Source organism: Molossus molossus, unplaced genomic scaffold (assembly GCF_014108415.1).
Source record: "Molossus molossus isolate mMolMol1 unplaced genomic scaffold, mMolMol1.p scaffold_m16_p_15, whole genome shotgun sequence".
In the NCBI taxonomy this organism is placed as follows: Eukaryota; Metazoa; Chordata; class Mammalia; order Chiroptera; family Molossidae; genus Molossus; species Molossus molossus.
This window is the reverse complement of record NW_023425350.1, coordinates 43,663,365-43,683,813: the sequence shown is the minus strand read 5'-3', so window position 1 is coordinate 43,683,813 and position 20,449 is coordinate 43,663,365. Positions and strand designations below refer to the sequence as shown.

At 36.6% G+C, this 20,449-nt stretch overlaps 1 protein-coding gene across 1 annotated transcript; it reads right to left on the bottom strand.

The window, feature by feature from the left end:
• Positions 1-754: 754 nt before the first annotated feature.
• On the bottom strand, positions 755-20,325 carry PEX13 (peroxisomal biogenesis factor 13). The gene is made up of 4 exons (XM_036262467.1): positions 20,208-20,325; positions 8,618-9,312; positions 5,883-6,008; positions 755-3,538 (listed from the first exon to the last, which is right to left on the bottom strand). Exons 1-4 carry the CDS (start codon positions 20,297-20,299, stop codon positions 3,240-3,242), a joined length of 1,212 nt encoding a protein of 403 aa, XP_036118360.1. The 5' UTR covers positions 20,300-20,325; the 3' UTR covers positions 755-3,239.
• Between the last annotated feature and the right edge of the window lie 124 nt (positions 20,326-20,449).

The window sequence follows — 20,449 nt, the reverse complement described above, 5'->3', positions numbered from 1 at the left end:
TGGGTGGGGGACATAATTGGCTGCCTCCTTTATGTCCTCCACTGGGGATCAAGCCTGCAACCCAGGAATGTGACCTGATCAGGAATCAAACAGGCAACCTTTCAGTGCATGGGACAACCCACAAACAACTGAGTCACACTGGCCAATGCTATAGTCTTATTTTTTATTTTTGGTTAATCCTCACGAGAGGGTATTTTTTCCATTGATTTTTAGAGAGAGTAGAAGGGATGGAGGAAGGGGAAGAGAGGGAGGGAGGGAGAGAGGAAGAGAGGGAGAGGGGGAGGGGGAGGAGGAGTGAGGGGGAGAGAGAGAGAGACAGACAGAGAGACATTGATGTGAGGGAGATACACTGACTGATTGCCAACCAGGCCCAGGGATCGAACCTGCAACCCAGGTACGTGCCCTTGAATGGGAATCAAACCTGCGACCCTTCGTTGAAGGGTTTGATGCTCTAACCAGTGAGCAGTGCTGGCCAGGGCTATAGTCTTTTTATTTCACTCACGTTCTAGATAATTTTTATATAGAATGTGTATTTTTTCCTTTAACTCACAAGGAAATAGAACAGACAGACTGGTTTGCAGTAGTTAATATACACAATGATATGAAGAAAAATAGAGACTTTTTTATATCAACTCCAATCCTGCAAAAAGAGTTAACAGTTTATCTTAAAAAAAATGTCAATCAAGTTTAATGTAGTTTTATTTGTCCAGTAAAAGTAACCTCACAATCTATTAAAAATAAAATTTTACCTGCATTCAATTTTTGTTTTTTCCATTAAAGAAAGCACAAGATGAAGGATGGCTATAGTCAAGTAAATGAAAAATTATGACATTGAAAGACTAAATCAAGTACATAAATAAAATGTTAAAACATGAAAATTTACCACCTTCTTACCTATTCCTTTCTAAACTGACAAAATAAGAGAAAACTTGTAAATAAAACCTGTTTTCTTACTGTAACTTGTGATTTATTATGCTATTTAATTGAAAATGTTTTGGTTTTAGTAATTTCTGCAAAGCAGTATTCCTTAAATAAGTTCCTCAAAATAACAATATTGAAGTCTTGAACATTACATTTAATATCATCTAAAAAAAGTATACTAAAACTGTCATAAAAATATTACAAAATTTCTTATTCTATCCCTAAATTCCTTTTCTAGAATTTTAATAGAAAAGGAATTTTCAGACACAAATAGTTACCAGTCAGATAACATATATCACAATTTAGCATACTTAACTAAAAAGTAAACACCCTAAGTGAAATTATTCTTGTTTGCTATATTCTTCTCCCTATACATCTTTAATACCAGTCACAAAGTCTAACTCACCTTTTCTAACCTAAATATAGACTGACTCAACATTTCACCTCTATACTTCACTTATAGCATTCAATTCAGATGTCTCAACACCAAATTTAATAATTTGTTTCATCAAAAATTTGTTTCAAGAAAAAAATTTCTAAAAATGACACTACAACAAAACAAAACAGAACTCAAATTGTAGAACAAAAATGGAAAATAATATACAAGAAACTTTGAAGACTATGTAATACCTGGGTATTAGAAATACAGATTTAAGATTACATTTTGCTATCTCATTACTTTTTTCTGCACAGGGTCAATATTTGTATTTTAAATTATATGCTACTTATACTGTCATATCAAAAGAGAGGTTCCTAAATAGTCTTTCGTAAAGTTCTATGCTGAGTATATATTTGGTTCCTATATGTTTTTCAGTCTGAAATGTTCTAGAATTACTTATTTGGTTAACATAGAGTCTATAAAAAGATAAAAATACCAAATAAAAATCTTTACCAAAAAAATTGCAGGTTTTCAACAATACTTGTGAATATATTCTTGTACACCTGGATTTCTGACAGTATTATTTTGTAGTATGATCACAGCAAGTATACAAATTTTCCAATTTTGTGTGTAAATATTCAGTGTACTGAAATTTAACTGTAGTTAATGTCATTATTAAACAAAAAAGTCAAATAGCATTATCATATGCTAAATGGCAATTCAGAATTTCATTTATAGTCTCAAGTAGTAAAAACTAAACCTAAAAAAATGTGTATTTTCAATGAACAGCTTGAATATGGACTCTTAAAAAGTAATTATATTAGTTAGAAGCAGAGAATCTATGAAAAGATTTTAAATCATTACTGCTAGAATTGATTATATCATTATGCACAAACTCCAAGAACTTGAGTCTTGGTCGGAGAAAAAGAAAGTAAATCTCTCCTATATCCTGATTCATTCAGGATGAAAACTAATCATATCGTAAAGGAAAAAATGTTTTGTTCCTCAGAAGAAATGGAAATAAACTGTAAGAAAGATCAATGTCGACCTTTTTAGTAGCAGGGAAAACTATTAGGGCTAAATATACTCCAGAACCATCTCCTTCAGAATGCTTCTAGCAACCTTTTCAAGATAAATTCTTAAATATACAATAAAAGATAATAGTATCAATTGTTAGTGGGCAAAAACATATTACTGCCTAAAACAAACCCAAGACTGAGTGTAATACAGATCAGAAAATGTTTATTATTCAATATAATTAAAGTTGTAAAAAAAAAAAAAATTAGCCTTTCTTCTTGTTCTCATATGTTAGCACTCAACTTCTGAGGATCCCAAGACAATTAATGAAGAATTTTTAAAAACATTAATAATCCCTACTGTAGCAAACAGTATATTCTGTAGTTCATCATTCTTACTCCTTCAGTAAACATAGGGTTTGACTTCTTTTTTTTAATCCTCACCTGAGGATATGTTTATTGATTTTAGAAGAGAAAGAGTGAGAGTGAGAGAGAGAGAGAGAGAGAGAGAAACATCAATCAGTTGCCTCCCATACGTGGCCCAAATAGGGATCAAAGCTGCAACCTCAATATGTGCCCTGACCAGGAAATTGAACACGAAACCTTTTTGGTGTGTACGGGACTGTGCTCCAACCAATTGAACCATCAGGCTAGGCAATAAACATGGGGTTTAAAATAAGATGAAAATGATACAGTTTCCATAATCTTAAAATCAGGTGAAACAAACATCTTTGTAGTCCAATAACTTATAAATGTAACCAGGTCACTAGACCAACATACTAGTGTACAACTTTAACAATTTCTAGCAGCAAAACACCTGGAATAGCAATAAATGTTTTCGTTGGATTGTAGAATAATTTCTTTACAAGAAGTAATTTTTTAAAAGTATTCTATAGTTCAACTGCAGGCATACATGAAAGATATCAAAGATCTTGTTTATCTCCACTTTTCCCAGTGGAATCAGGTATAACTGGAACCTTACTAGTTTCAACAAAAACAGATTCAAAGGCAGCTTCCTGTTCATCCAAAGAATCAGCCGCTGTGGCCCCTTTAATTAGTGTTGTGTTGGTCATAGATTGTTGCTGCTTGGAAATTTTAATGGATTCCAGTGTTTTTCTACCTCTTCTTTTACCAAGAATTTTGACATAATTAGCAGGTATAAGTCCTGTTGTTTGACCATCAAGACTAGCCAGAAGCCAACCACGCACTCTGGGTTGTTGTTCTGATGAAAAAAAAAGACAGCCTTGTAATTATGACAAACTTTGGAGGTCCAAAAGAATATTAACTGTAAAATATTAAGTAAAAACGGTGTTATACTTATATAATAAAATATATAAGCAAATAGCATATACACATATTCAATATCAAATGATAGGCTTAACAGTTCTAGGATCCCTTCTTATAATTTATACATTTTATACCTACTAAATATTTTTTTCAACCTTGAAGAACATAAAGTTTGTATCAGTTGGTCCATACATAGAATAAGGAGATTCAGCTATCTCCAAAACTGAAAACTAATATCAATGTCTTTCATATTTTATTTTATTTTAATTTTTTTCTTTCTTTATTGATTTTAGAAGAGAAAGGGAGAGAGAGAGACAGACAGAAACAATGATGAGAGAGAACACCGACTGGCCACCTGCTGCATACCCCACAATGGGGATTGGGCCCACAACCAGGGCATGTGTCCTGACCAGGAATCGAACGGGCAACCTCTTGGTGCATGGGTTGATGCTCAACCACTGAGCCACACCGGCTGGGCAATGTCTTTCATATTTTAGACTGGAATTTGAGAAATGAAGATTTATCAATCCTTCTCAATAGGATAAGTCAGGGATAAGTATAGAAAACAAATATATACCTTCATGTAAGCCAGCTTTCTTTACATACTTTGGCCAAAATATAAAAGTCATACTATGTGATTGTAATGAACAATCCTGAAGACAGTGAATGTTAATTATAATACAAGATGGGCAAAAATGTGGGCAAAAGTGAACACCTCTGTTATCTCTGTCTTTATGACAAAAATTTAAAGGCAATAACCAAAGCTTAAAGTAGGAGAGATTTAATATATTCAGTTTTGTATTTTGGTATTCTCTCACCTATTTTATTCATGTCTTTAAAAAGCTGTTTAATGCCAGAGTTTTAGTTCAACATTATAGTTTAGACATGATATGACATTTTAATATTTAATGTGCTATAAAAAAGAAAACAAATTAACCACGTCGTCTGTGACTGATTTTGTTCTAAATGCACAAACATGCTTTACTTGAGCTTTGGAAGAAAGCAAAGAAGCAAAGCCACAGTGTTAAAAGGCAATATTAATAGAAGAATAATCTAAGATATAACATTTTTCTAAATTATTATGATGTAATTAAAAGAAACCTATATTGTTTATTTATAAGATTAATTAATACTAATTATCTGTATTGGACCTATCTTTAACAATAAATTTTATAAAGTAATCATTCTTTTGAAATCCAAAATAATAAGAAGCAATTTTTACTAGATGAAAAACATGAATGTAATGCCTAGAAGCTGAGATTTTGTGTATGAGGGAATATACTGAGATTTAGCAAACTTGATACAAAATTTAAATTATTTACACATTAAACTAATGATTTGAATGGTGAGGTTATTTTTTCCTTATGTAAAAAGTGACTAAGCAATTACAGACTAAAGCTTCCATTAACAGATCACACAGGAAAAAGCCAAAGTGGTTCAGAAGTCAGATAAACTTAGGTTCATAATCCAGCTCCACTACATCTTAGTTTTGTAATACTGGAAAATTTACTCAGAACTCTGAGTCGTAGTTTTCTCATGTATAAAACAGGAACAAGATAATAATGTTCAAACTCCACAGCATTATTATTATAAGGGTTAAACAAAATATGTCAAGTATAGTGCCTTGTACATAGTAAGCAGTATTCTATAAATGCTGGTGCTTATGATTATTACTAGTATCTTTACCAACAATGTGCCTTTTCATAGCAAACCTGAATCCTCACAAACACACAAAAGATCTTTTTTTTTTGTAAATCAACAAAAATTCTGATCATCACTACTGGGGCTAGCTGAAGAAAAAGGCCATTTTCCCTGGAGCCATTAAAAACTGTTGGTGACCTAGTCCAACTGTAATTCCTAAAACATTCATGTTGAAGTTTCTGAAGTAAACACTGTTCAAGTAAAACAGAAAGCAGCAATACAAAGAAAGGAATACTTAAATGGTGCTAGATAAATTCTTTGGTTTGTTAGATTTGTTATATTTAGTGTTTACTTCATGTTTATGTGTGGGGATTAACAGTTTGGAATTCAAGTGTTTTGGTTTTAGAAGAGATTAACAAACTCTTTCCTTAGCTCAGTGAAATATTATTGGAACAACTTTGTTGGGGCATTTTCCCCCCACTACCCACATTTTAAAGTTCCAAATAGACATGAAAGAGAAATCCTAGTAAGTACTTCTGAGTTAACTGACAATAACCAATATCTTTTGTTGCAGTTTTTAATACATTTACATATTCTAAAAATTCACAGATAATTTCAATTTATTCACGTGTTGTTACCTTTGAGAGCTAAGTTTAGCATATCACCAGCACGGAAAGAAATTTCTTCTTCAGATAGAGCAGCAAAATCATATTCTGCTCTAGCAACTACGTGGTCATCCTCACCACTGGCCCAGTTGGTGTTGTCTATAAATCAAATAAAGAATTAAGATTAAGTTAGTATAATTTACAAAAGAAAAATGAAGTTATTTTACTGGTTGTGGTTTGCAAACTACATAAATTTATTTGCCAAGAAAAGTCACCCCCTAAAGTAAATTCTATAAATAACATGATGTAAAGTCAACAGTACGTTCACTAGGGTATCTATTATGAACTTTTCCCTCTTCTTCAAGCTCAAAATTCTAGCTTCCTTACTTTAAGCCAAGGGTTAGCAAATATTTTTTCTAGTAAATATTTTCGGCTTTGCAGGTCATGAGGCAAATTGAAGATACTGTACTTATATAACAAGAGAAGAAAAACTCTTCCATAAATTTTTTGACAAAACTCAAAATGTAATAAAAATTGTTGTTTTTTGTTTCTTTGTTTGTTTGTTTTTTTAAATGATACAGGTCTACCTCTGAGAAGAATGGGATTTTGAGGATAGGATAATATTTTGGGGTTCAAAGGTAGCGTTTCCTATCATCATATCAAGTGCAAATGTTCACCTGTTAATGCTCATTCATAAGATTTGAGGTATTTCATCTTTGAAAATGTTTTTTCACACAGATAGGTACTGACAAATCCTGATATTAATCCTCTGAATTTGCAGTTTTGATTGAGCATATTCATCCATAAGAAGACAAATACAGTAGAATTCTGTTAAATTTTCTTTTGTATTAACTTATGCCATGCCATTATATTAGAATTTAATCACTTCCAAATGAACAGTTAGTGGAAACTTCTCAATTGCATAGTTCAATGGACTTTGAAATATAGAAATTTCCTGTGCACTTGCTTGGAGATCCCAAAACATTGTATTCTTCCCTCCTCTATCTCCTGCTACACAGACTTTGTTCCTTTCCCACTGGTCTCTTTGCTGTTCACATAACATACCAGGCACCCTACTTACATACCTTTGCACTTTTGCTGTTCCCTGTGCCTCAAATACTTCCCTCAAATAGTTGCAGGTCGCCCTGGCCCGTTTGGTTCAGCGGTTAGAGCGTCGGCCTGTGGTCCAGAGAGACTCGGGTTCGGTTCCCGCTAAGGGCATGTAGCTCGATTGCAGTTTGTCTCTGGTCCTGGTTGGGTCGTGCAAGTGGCAACCACTCGATGTGTCCTTTTCACATCAATGTTTCTTTCTCTGTCTCTCTCACTCTCTCTCTCCCCCTCCCACTCTATCTGAACAAAAAATGGAAAAATGTCCTTGGGTGAGGATAAAAAAAAAAAATAGCTGCAGGGCTTAATCTTTTACCTCCTTTAGGGAGGCCTTCCCTGATTAGTGGAACATTGTAATCCCATTTCCTAACCCTGGTTCTGCAACATTCTTCCCTGATTTATTTGTTTTCTGTAGCACTTATTCCCTTCTGACTTCTACAGGTAACCCTTGCACAATGCAGCGGTTAGGAGTACCAAGGGCTGTGTCCAAAGTCCACATATGTCATTTGACTCTATAGTCACCCTTCTTATCTGTGAATTTGACTAATAATGAATGAAAAGCAGTATTTTTCATCCATGGTTGGTTGAATCTTTGGATTTGAATCCCATAGAAGCAAACGGCTGATAGTATTTATTGGAAAAAATTAGTATATAAGTGGACTCTAAAGTTCAAATCCTTGAGACAGTCTGCTCTCTTTAGAACACTGTATGTTGCAAGTCTGCTTAAAAAAACACCATACACAAAAGAATACCCTTTCCTTACTAAATGAAGATTAAGATCTTCCATTATTAGCCTTCAACCTTATTTCTCAGTCTTACTTATTATCCTTTTATTCTATGCTATAGGACAGCTGCTCAACATCATATTTCCTATGTACTTTTTTTCAATCTGTTTCATCTGCTAAACAGTCTGTTTTTCTCTACCTAATTGATGAAATGTTAGCTGTCCTTCAAAAACCTAACTTAAATGCCACTTCTTGGATAGCAATAGCTAAATAAATAAATAAATAAAAATCAGCTTTACTTTTCTGAATTAATATAGCACTCTGTAACGGTGGAGTAGGAACTTAACAGTCAAACAGGCCTGGTTTTGTTTCTAGTTCTACCTTATTATAGATGTGACCTTGGGCAACTGACTTCTCTGAACCTTAGTTTTGTCACTTCTAAAATGAAGATAATTCTTATCTCTTAGGGTTATTGTAAAAATTAAATGAGATGAAATACACAAAACACCTAGCAGTGTCTTGCATATAAAAAAGCCTCAATAAACCTTGTCTTTCCCCAACTGTCATGTTCCTCATCACACTCTTTCTGACTCATTGTAATTATCTGTATATGTGTCATGCCCACATCCATGCCAATATGTTTTAGAAAAATAGGGAGATTATGTCCTATGTATCTTTATATATTCCATAGCATCAAGTTTTATACCTTATAAACAGTAGTTAAGTAATATGCACTGTTATACTGAATGAACAATGAATAAATCTACAAACCTATTTTTGCTATATATTTCTCTTCCAGTTTTGCAGTTCTTAACTAAAAATATAACTGGATCAAAATATTAAACACAAATAAATATAAAGAATGATAATTTAACAAATCTATTCTTGAAATTTAAGATTATTATGTGATTTCTAAATCCAACCTCTTACTCTTACCCGTTACTTCATCACTCTGGGTAGACAGCAGTTTCCAGATGAGGTAAGGACCACCAAGGATAACAGCAAAGAATAAGAATATTGGCCAAGATTTTGCTGAGTTAGCTGCTCTGTCATCAGCACCAAGGCAAGCCACAGTTCCTTCACTTTCTGCCCATAGGTCTTCATTCTCAGAGCCTCTTCTTAAACCAATCATCCACTGTAACCGTCTGTAAAGATACCTTATAGTCCGAACTAATGCAAAAGCTGATAAAACCTTTGTGAAGTGTATTTTTAATCGGGAAAAATGATTCGCTACATCCAATACAGCCCTAAAACTGTTATACACAGCTGAAAAGGTAGCATCCATCATCATACTGACAGAGGCAAATGCATGCACGATACTTTCAATGGACTGAAATGCACCTCTGCTGCTTTCTTCAGCTTGCTGAACAAATCTACTAGGCGGAAGATCATCTACACGGAGGCGATTATAGTTTAACCCATTATATCCAAAACTATAAGGGCTATAGCTTCCATAAAATGAATTTCCATAGGCACCATATCCTGAAGAAAATGAGCTGTAAGCAGGTCTGAAAGTGTTCACACTGCTACTTCCTGTCTGCTGTGATGGCCTTGGAAGAATAGGCGGGGGCACTCTGGTAAGTGTTGGTTGTCCAGGTCTTGTCAATAAAGTAGGACCCAAATCAGCAGATCTAAAACCAAAAAAGATTCAAAACAGTAACTTAAACACAATAGAGTCAAGTCAAATTTACTATTAAATACCTCCTATATCTAGCATTATGAGAGTCTACTGAAGATATGTAAGAAGTAAGAAATAGTCTCTATAAACCAATAGTCTCTATAAACCAAAGAACTGATATGCATATATGCATAACCAATGGACACAGACAACAGTGCGGGGAGGGAGGGTGGCCACGGGAAGGAGGGTGTCAATGGAGGAAAGAGGAGGGACATCTGTTATACTTTCAACAATAAAGATAAATTAAAACAAACAAACAAACAAAACACACACACAAAAACCCTGGAATGCGAAACAGGCTCAGGGATAGACTATTTTGACAATTGCCAGAGGGGAGGGGGGTTGGGGCATTGGGTGAGGAAGATGAAGGGATTAAAAAGTACAAATTGGTAGTTACAGAACAGTCCTGGAGATGTAAAGCACAGCATAGAAAATGTAGTCAACAATATCGTAATAACTATGTATAGTGTCAGAAGGGTACTAGATTTACTGGGGTCATCACTTCATAAGCTATATAAATGTCTAACCACAGGGTTGTACACCTGAAACTAATATAATATTGTACAGCAATTGTAATTGGAAAAAAAAAAAAGGAAATAGTCTCTAATATCCAGTTGCGTAGAATCTCAGTGTTAAGATAAATACATAAGATAAAATAGATGAATGAACTCTATTTTCTAGTTTATTTATGCTGGCATTATTAGTACTATCTTCAATCTGTAGTTTCTTTTTTTTTTATCCTCACCCGAGGACATTTTTCCATTTTTTGTTCAGGTAGAGTGGGAGGGAGAGAGAAGAAGAGAGAGAGAGAGAGAAACATCGATGCGAAAGGAACACATCGAGTGGCTGCCACCCGCACAACCGACCAGGGCCGGGGACAAACTGCAACCGAGGTACGCGCCCCTAGCGGGAACCGAACCCGGGTCTCTCAGGACCGCAGGCCGACGCTCTCACCGCTGAACCAAACCGGCCAGGGCTGTAGTTTCTTTTTAAGACGCTTGTCCGTTTTCTCAGGGCTGGTCACTAGATATAGTCCATACTTGCAACTAAATGACACTATAATAATTACTAGTTTTATAACAGATCTTAATATCCAATAAAACAAACCCTCCCACATTATTCTTCATCTTTAAGAGTGTTGGCTATTTGACCCTTTGAATTTCCATACACATTTTAGAATCAGAGCTTGAAGTTTTATAACCTACTCTCCCTCCCAAAACCATATTGAGATTCTGTTTGGGAATTACATTGAATGTGCAGGTTAATTTGAGGTAGTCAACATCTTTATTATATTGAGAGTGTCAACTCACAAATACAATATATGTTTCATTTATTTAGGCCTTTTAAGTATTTTTCTCAAATATGGTTTTAAAAAGTAACTATTGACTCTTGGTAATGTTTTAGTTTTTGTATATGCACAGAGGTATTCAACTATCACCATATGTAATTCTTCATCATCCCAAAAAGAAATACCATATTAATTATCAGTCACTCTCCATTTCCTGCTCTATCCCCAGTCCTAAGAAACCACTAATCTACTTTATCAATTCTGGATATTTGATATAGTCGATTTTTGTTATTTCCTATAGTTATATTCTATAAAGTTGCTGCAAACATTGAATTAGCACATATAGAATCACTGTTTCTGGGGAAAACAACGCTCTTTAGGAACACTAGACAGCACTTCAGCACTATGCTTAGGGGCCATTTTTATTTTGAAAAAATTTTTTTCTTTCTTGATTTTAAAGAGAGATGAAGGGAGAAGGAAAGATAGATAGAAACACTGATTGGCCGCCTCCTGCATGACCCCACCAGGGATTAGGCCCACAACCTGGGCATGTGCCCTGACAAGGAATCGAACTGGCGACCTCTTGGTACATGGGTCAAAGCTCAACCACTGAGCCACACTGGTCGGACTAGGGGGCCATTAAAAAATGTTTTAATTGATTTTTTTAGAGAGAGAGAGGAAGGGAAAGAGAGAGAGAAACATCGATCAGCTGCCTCCTGAATGGCCCCCACTGGGGATCAGGCCCACAGTCTGGGCATGTGCCCTGGCTGGGAATCGAACCACGACCTCTCAGTCTAAGAGACTGACAGTCAATCCACTGAGCCACACCAGCTGGGAACTAGGGGGCCATTTTCTTTTTTTATCCTCACCCGAGGACATTTTTCCACTTTTTTTGTTAGAGTGGGAGGGAGAGAGGGAGGAAGGGAGAGAGAGAGAGAGAGAAACATCGACGTGAAAGGAACACATCGAGTGGCTGCCACCCACAGGACCAACCAGGGCTGGGGACAAACTGCAACCAAGGTATGCGCCCTTAGCGGGAACCGAACCCAGGTCTCTCTGGACTGCAGGCCGACGCTATAACCGCTGAGCCAAACCGGCCAGGGCTAGGGGGCCATTTTAAAACAGTGAAATCACCAGCAAAAATGTGGAAAATGTGCCACTAAGTAGATTGTGAAAAGGACCCCTGTTTACATTACAAGAGCTAAAACAAGCAATCAGAGTGCTGCTTTGTCAACCTCAGCTGAGAAATGACTCCGATCTTTTGCTACTCTAAGCATGTCTGCAAATAATCATGGAAGTGCAATGAGTAATGGTTTTGAGGTTACTAGTAAATTTTAGTGAGTAGGTGAATTTGCAAATACAGAACCCGCAAATACTGAAGCTCTACTGTAAATGGAATTATACAATATGTAGTATTTTTTGACTGGCTTCTTTCACTTAGCATAATGTTTTGAAAGTTTATCCATATTGGAGTATGCATCAACACTTCATTTGCCTTTATTATTCAATTATATTTATCCATGAATCATTTGATGAAAATCTGAATTGTTTCCACTTTTTGACTATTATGACTAATGCTGTTCTGAAAATTTATGTACATGTTTTTGTGTGGACAAATGCTTTCATATCTCTTGAGTATATAAATCCATACATGGAATTGCTGGGTCATATGGTAACTGCATGTTTAACCTTCTGTAGAACTGCTTGTTTTCCAAAGTAACTGTTCCATTTGACATTCCTACCAGCAGTGCATGAAGGTCCCATATTTCTCTACATCCTTGCCAACACTTATTACCTGTCTCTTTGGTATATTCATTTTAATAGACGTGAACTGGTCCCTCACTTTGGTTTTGATTTGCATTTTCCTGATGGTTGATGAGGTTGAGTATCTTTTAAAAAATTTCTTTTCAATTAAGGTTGACATTCGATATTATTTTATATTAGTCTCAGGTGTACAGCACAGTGGTTAGACAATTACATAATTTATGAAGTAATCCCCCTGATAATTCAAGTACTTCCTGGCCCCATACATAGTACAATATTACTGACTATATTCCTTTTTTTAAATTGTTTTTTTCTTTCTTGATTTTTAGAGAGGGGAAGGGAGAGGGAGAGAGAGAGAGAGAAACATCGATGAGAGAGAACATTGATTGGCCACCTCCGGCATGCCCCCCACGGGGGATCAGGCCCACAACCTGGGCAAGTGCCCTGTCTGGGAATCGAACCAGCGACCTCTTGGTGCATGGGTGGACGCTCAACCACTGAGCCACACTGGCTGCGCACTGACTATATTCCTTATGCAGTAAGTACATTATATCCCTGTGACTATTTTGTAACTATTAATTTGTACTTCTTCTGATCTGTAGTCAGACGCATTATCCATTGCGACACTGGCCCGGTACTTCAATTTGTACTTCTTAATCCCTTTACCCTTTTAACCCAACTCCCCAACCCCCTTCCCATCTGGCAACCATCAGATTTGTTTTCTGCATCTATGAGTTTGTTTCTGTTTTATTTTGTTCTTTAGATCTCACAAATAAGTGAAATCACATGGCACTTGTCTTTCTCTGTCTGACTTATTTCACTCAGCATAATAACCTCTAGGTTCATCAATGTTGTTGCAAAAGATAAGATTTCATTCTTTTTTATGGCCAAGTAATATTCCATTGTGTGTGTGTGTGTGTACACTACAACTTCTTTATCCACTCATCTATAATGGGCACTTGGATTGCTTCCATATCTTGGCTACTGTAAACAATGCTGCAAAAAACATAGGGGTGTGTATATCTTTTTGGATTAGTGTTTTGGTCTTCAGGTATACTGGCTGTAGAATGGAAAGGAGAGAAAACAGAACTCAAAAATTTCTATTGGAAGCGAACATGTCAAAAGTGCCACACACATGAAAGAAAAACACTAAGAAATCAAGCTAACAAAAATAAAAAATAAGAATGAAAACTCAATTAAGAAAAAACTAGTTTTATATAACACATCAGCAAAGATTCTAAATATGTTTAAAATGGTCAAAGACTGCCTGGCTGGTGTGGCTCACTGGTTGAGCATCGACCCATGCACCAGGAGGTTGCCGGTTCGATTCCTGGTCAGGGCACATGCCCAGGTTGTGGGCCAGATCTTCAGTGGGGGGCATGCAGGGGGTAGCCCATCAATATTCTCTCTAATTAATGTTTCTATCTCTTTCCCTCTTCCTTCTACTCTCTCTAAAATCGATAAAGAAAAAAATAAATAAAAATAAAATAAAATGGTCAAAGAGATAATGAAGCAATAACATCTTTAAAATAAAAATGGAAATGAAATAAAACATGTAAACATGAAAAAAATTTAGTACAAATCTTAGACATGATGCCTATAGCCACAGGGGTTATCTTGCAACCACGAGGCAAAGAAAAAAAAAAGATGAACTTGGGGAATTCCACTTCATGTAATGACATTCTAGGTAATCAGACTAACCCTACACTGAAAAAGTATAAAATTATCTGTTTAATGCATGAGAGAACAAGGCACTGAGAAATTATGGAGCCAAAACCCAGATAGCCTATTTTGAGAAATTTCTCAAGGGACAAGGACCAGAAGGGATGGCTGACAGGATGAGAAGCTGAACAGTGGTTTAATAGATTCCTTGGGCTAAGGAGACTGGAGTTCAGAACCCTCAAGAAGAGGGCCAATGTCAACCCCCACACTTTAAACAGGGACCTTAAAGGCCATATGCTAGCAGTAAGAGTAAGAAGGTTTACAGAAAATAGACTAGTCCTGGGAGGAATTGAAACCAGTTTCAAATAAGCTCAATTTTGGGTTGGATTCAAATGATCCTTGGGCTAGTGGCCCAAGGTGCCTGTCAAAACTAAAACTCACTAGAGGAAAATACTATCATTTTAAATTGTCTATATACAATGCCCAGCTTTCATTAAAAAACAATTAGGCTTTTATGATGACAAAATTACGTTTTAAAAAAAAGAGCAACATCAGGCAATACAAAGAGATCCATAGGGGATATTGCTATTGGAGTTATTAAGCAGAGACTTTAAACGACTGTGATAAAAATATTCAAGGAAAAAAAAAATAAGATTGAGATTTTTCAGCAGAAAATAGAAACTATAAAGCAAAACCAAATGGAAGTTCTAAAACTAAAAGAAAAATACCTGAAACCATTAACTCAATGACTGGCTTAATACCAGATTAGACACCCTGAAAAAAAATATCAGTGAACTAGCAGAGAGTTCAGAACACCCAGAACGAAGCATGAGTAACAAAAGGATACATGCAACAAGAGTGGAAGAGTATATATGTAATTGGAGTCCAAGGAGTGAAAAGATGATGGACAGAAGCAATATATAAAGAGATAACGACTGAGACTTCTCTGAAATTAATGAAAGACAACAAGTTAGATTCAAGCAGCTCTATGAATCCCATCCAAAAATAACACAAAGAAAACCATAGTGAGGCTCAGCAAAGTAAAACTGCTAAAAACCAAAAAGAAAGAGAAAATCTTGAAAGCAGTCAGAGGAAAGAGATTCCTTTAGACAGAGTAAGAATAAGCCCTGACTGGTTTGCCTCAGCAGATAGGTTGGCACGAGGACCAAAGGGTCTCAGGTCTGTCTGTCTCCCTCCCTCCGTTCTTCCTTCCCTCCCTTCCACACTATCTAAAAATCAATGAAAAAATATCCTTGGGTGAGGATTAACAGCAATAACAAAAAGAATAAGACAAAGATGACCAAAACTGTTAGAAAGCTAACAGAAGAAAAAGGAGGGAGGAGGAGGAGAAAGCCAGGAAAAATGTAGATTCTTTGATGAAAATGTTGAATTAATAGATCTCTACACGTCCTGTTAACAATAAATGTCTTCACAGTCCAAAGCACAGTAAGCCAGATGTTGTTACTTGTAGCAGAAACTATTCCTGATACAATGTTTAACAGGAGTTCCAGAAAAAAGATGGGAATGTGCTCAAACAATATTTAAAGATATAACTGGTAAGAATTTTCCAGAAAGATATGTATCCTCAGACTGAACAATGGATACTGAGCATAAACACTGTAGCTACTGAATAGGAGAAAAAAATATAAATGTATGTACATGTGTCTGCACAGTCACACCTTGACAAAGTGTAATAAAGCTGCGGAGGACCAAGGTATCAGGTAAAATCTTAAAGGCTACTAAGGAAAAGACAGTCTACCTATAAAGAAATAAAAATTAGACTCAACAGAAAAATTTCTGTAAGTTAGACAACTCTGATACAAAACCAGAAAAGTACAATAATACAAAGAAATAAAGTTGTAGGCCAACTTCACCTAGGAACATATATGGAAGGATCTTAAAATATCGGAACAGAATTCAGCACTGTATTTTATAAAATAATCACAACTAACCAGAGTTCATTCAGAAATGCAATGTTAATTCAACATTAGAAAGTTAACTGATACTATAAAAACCACATTTTCACATTAAAATAAAAAGACATATGATGATCTCAACAGATGCAGAGAAGTCATTCATAAAATTTAATACTTCTTCATAATGAAAATCTGAGCAAGTTTAATAGGAAAACTATCAAAAACAAAAAAGCAAAAGTTATACTTAATTGTGAAACTTGAGAAGCATTCCAATGAAAGGACCAATACAAAAATGTTGACTAACTATACTGGCTTATTTGTACATGATAAGATTGTCAAATGGAACACAAGAGAATTATAACCAAATCATCGTAACAAATTAAGCCTGAATTATGCTGGATATAATATCTTAGTCTAACAAAAAGATGGGAAAAGACTTCATGGGGACAATTAAAAACATTATTTAAGCCCTGGCCAGTTTTCTAAGTGGTTAGAGCATCGGCCTGCGGTCCTGAGAGACCCGGGTTCGGTTCCTGGTAAGGGCACGTACCTCGGTTGCAGTTTGTTCCTGGCCCTGGTTGGTCGTGCGGGTGGCAGACACTTGATGTGTCCCTTTCACGTCGATGTCTCTGTCTGTCTCTGTCTCTGTTTCTCTCTCTCTCTCCCTCCCTCTCCCTCTCTCCCCCTCCCACTCTATCTGAACAAAATATGGAAAAATGTCCTTGGGTGAGGATAAAAAACAAAACAAAACATTATTTAAGACAAATAGGTCAAAATTCTCACCAACTGCACTTCATACAATATTCACAAATGAGAAGACTTACTTGATCATCAAAAGTTCTAATAAAATATAAGTTCCCATAAAAATCCCAATAAGTGTTTCAATAAAGGCTAAATGTAACTAAGGTGATTTCGAAGAATAGCGGCAATGTGTGAAGGCTCTTGACATACCAAATATCAAAACTTATAAAGACAGTATGGTGCTAGCATAAGATTAAACAGACCAATAGAATATATCAGAAAGTACCCCAAACAGAACCACACATTTAGGAACAACTTGATACAATATAGATGACATTATAAACTTGTATGGAATAGATGAATAAATGATGCTGGACAATTAGTTATCCACATGAAAAGATATTAGATTCCCTATTTCACATTGATTTTGTACAACAAAGTCAGTTCCATGTGGATTAAAGACATGTGAAAAGCAGAACATTTAAGAGAAAATTTTTCCTTATTTGAGGAGAAAGGATTTCTTAACCAAGACACAAAAAGCACAAAGAATCTGAATATTTTGCTATATTAAAATTGAAAGTATCTGTACAACAAAAGTGAACATCAATATAAAGAAGATAAGCTATAGACTGAAGGATATTAAAAACATACAAAAGAGCCCTGGCTGGTTTGGCTCAGCGGTAACAGTGTCAGCTGGGGGACCAAAGAATCCTGGGTTGGATTCAGGTCAAGGGCACATACATCAGTTGAGGTTCAGTCCCCAGCCCTGGTCGGGGGTCATGCAGGAGGCAACCAATGGATTTCTCTCTCACATCGATATCTCTCTCTGTCTCTCTTCCCCTACCTCCCACTCTATTTGAAAATAAATGGGAAAAAAAAAATATCCTCAGGTGAGGATTAAAAAAAAAAATACAAAGAAAACAGGATTAGTATGAACAATAAAGTACTGCTAAGAATTGATAAACAAAGATAAAGCCAATAGAAAAGTGAGCAAAAAATAAAGTCAACAGAAAAAACTCAAATGGCTAATAAACATTCAAAAAGATGCTCAATCTTACTACTAATCAGAGAAGTGTTGAATTAAAGATGAAATATCATTTCAGACCCATTAGATTGACAAATACAGTCCTAAAAAAAAATAACATCATTAAGAGGGATCAAAATTTTGCTACCCTAAAATAAGCCTTTAGGATATGGATTTTAAGTTGGTGATTAAGGAACAAAAGACTCAGAAAGAAACTTTGTCCTTCTCCCTAATTGCCTAAAAGGAATTTTGATAGAGATCTGCTCCAGGAAGGGAGATATCATCATAGATAATTATAGTTTAATATAAACTAGTGTGTAATAGGAAAAAACCTAGCAAGGCTCATTTGTTCAAAGTCCTCTCAGTATCCGATTGTTAAAGATGGCCCAGTAAACATTTATTTACCAAACATTTGCTTTCCTATCTCCTTCTTGACCTTTAAAGTCTCAAACAAACCACACTCCTCACCACCACTTCTTAGTCCAAAATGGCATATAAACTTCAACTGCCCAGTGTGTCTTTGGGTCTCATATTCTTATGGTAGCCTCACATGTACATCTGTAATAAATTCTGTACGTTTTCTGCTGTTAATCTGTCTATTAACTGGATCATTAGCTCAGCCAGAACTTAAAAAGGTTGGAGGAAAGTTATTTTTTACACCCCCACAGTATCAAGTGCTGGAAAGAATGAAGAAAAACAAAATACCTTGCTAGTGAAAGTAAAAATTAATATACAACCACTTTGGGGAACAACTTGGCAATAGTCAGTGCTTGAAGATAAACATATCCTTCCAACAACAATTCCACTTAGAAAACCCCTTGGAAGTGTGGATAAGGAGAAAGGCACAAGAATGTTCATTGCAGCGGTTTTTAATATATAACAACTAATATTCTAATACCTACAACAGGACAAATAAACAGTTGTTTTTTATGTAATAGATTATCCATATAGCAATTAAAATGAGCTACAGCTATATGTATGAACACTATAAACCTCAAAATAAATAAGTTAGTAGAAAAACATTTTGCAAAATGATACAGTTTGAATATATATACACATACACACAAACTTAAGTACTAAAATATAAAATAAAGTTTAAAAGCTATTGGGTACACTAAATACCAAATAGAAACCATAGTTACTGCACAAAACAGAATGGGAGGATTTATCTGCTTCTCATTTAAATAAATCTGAGGCAAATCTGGCAACATACTAGTTCTTAAAGCTGGGAGTGAATGCATACACAAGTGTTCATTATCTTCCTCTCCACCAGTCTCTACGCGTTTAAAATAATTTGCAATGAAAAAAGAGTGGGAAATGGTTAACTTTACATATACAGAACTTTAACAGATGCAAGAACAAAACTTCTCTCTTCCAAACAGCAGTCCAAATTTTTAATAAGTCAAATCACTCATAAAAAAGGCAGTAGAAAGTGTCGCCTCAGTTTAACAGCACAATTAAACCTTATTACTTGTTAAGTATCTATCATTATTAAGTAGCTGTTGTGTTCAAGCATCTTAGCGTTTAAATAAAAAATTACAAGATTTTAGAGCATAGGAGAAATATATTGCAGTATGTTGGGGATTTTTATGTTTAAGGTTATGTGACATTCCAGCTTCATCATCTGAATTAAGATGTACAGATTCACCCAACACAAAACACACAAGGCTGTGAAACTCTTTTATTCTATTTTAGCCGTTTTTTGAGTTGTAAATCCACTCAATTCTGATTTTTTAAAAGACTTACAAGCCTGCCCCGGCCGGTTTGGCTCAGCGGTTGGAGCATTGGCCTGCGGACCAGAGAGTCTGGGGTTCGGTTCCCGCTAGGGGCACGTACCAAAAAAAAAAAGAGAGAAACTCACAGGCCTTACAAAAATCACACAATATTTTGCACGCAAAGGCCATTCATGGGCCTTAGATTTAGAACTCCCGCTTTAAGGTTGCTACTCCAAATCTTTGCACGAACTATGGCTGAGTTATGCTGGAAAACAACCCCATGTGTCTAACAGGTTTAGGTGCCAGTTGCGTAAAAGTGACCTTTGGGCTTTCACTAGCTCCTCGAGTGGCTGTGAAAAGCTTTAGAGACTGCTCCCCAACGAGCCCGGGCTGGGCAAACGACACTCTGCTACATATCAAAAGTCTTTCTCTTTAAAGGGGGTCAAGCGGCACTGTCAAGGTGTCCCGCGAACAGAAGGGGCAGGGGACCGCCCCCTGTATCTCAAGCCCCGGAACCGGGGGAGGCACCCAGGAGCTTCCTGGGGAACTTCGCACCGAGCGCCCACGGGTCAGAAACTGTGGTGGTACGCCCCTACCCCCGGGCCCACCTCAACCCCCTCGATGCTGGGGGCTGGTTGAGAGGGGGAGGGGAACCTCGCCTCAACAACCGCCTCAACCGCCCCTGGACAAGTCCCTGCTCCAGCCCACTAGGCTCGCGGCTAGATATCCCACACTCACTGAAAAGCGGGGCCGGGTCCTGGCCCCGGCCCGGCCCCCGGAATCCGGCGGGTCTCCCAGGGTTTCGGAGGGGGCTGCGGCTGGGACGCCATCTCCTCCGCCTCCGTTCCGCTGCGGCCGAGCGCTGGGACTCTCCGGGCCAGCGCACCGCCGCTCGCGCGCCAGGCGCGACGGGCAGAACGCCGAGCCCTCGGCGCCGCCCACCCCTGCCGGCGCGACGTGGCCTGTGGCGCTTTGCCGGC

Excerpts from the sequence above, each read along its gene's own strand:
- PEX13 (XM_036262467.1), bottom strand. The coding sequence starts at position 20,299 with ATGGCGTCCCAGCCGCAGCCCCCTCCGAAACCCTGGGAGACCCGCCGG. Across the intron at positions 6,009-8,617 it reads CCAGAGTGATGAAGTAACGG|ACAACACCAACTGGGCCAGT; the intron begins GTAAGAGTAAGA and ends TTTGATTTATAG. Across the intron at positions 3,539-5,882 it reads GCTAAACTTAGCTCTCAAAG|AACAACAACCCAGAGTGCGT; the intron begins GTAACAACACGT and ends TTTTTTCATCAG.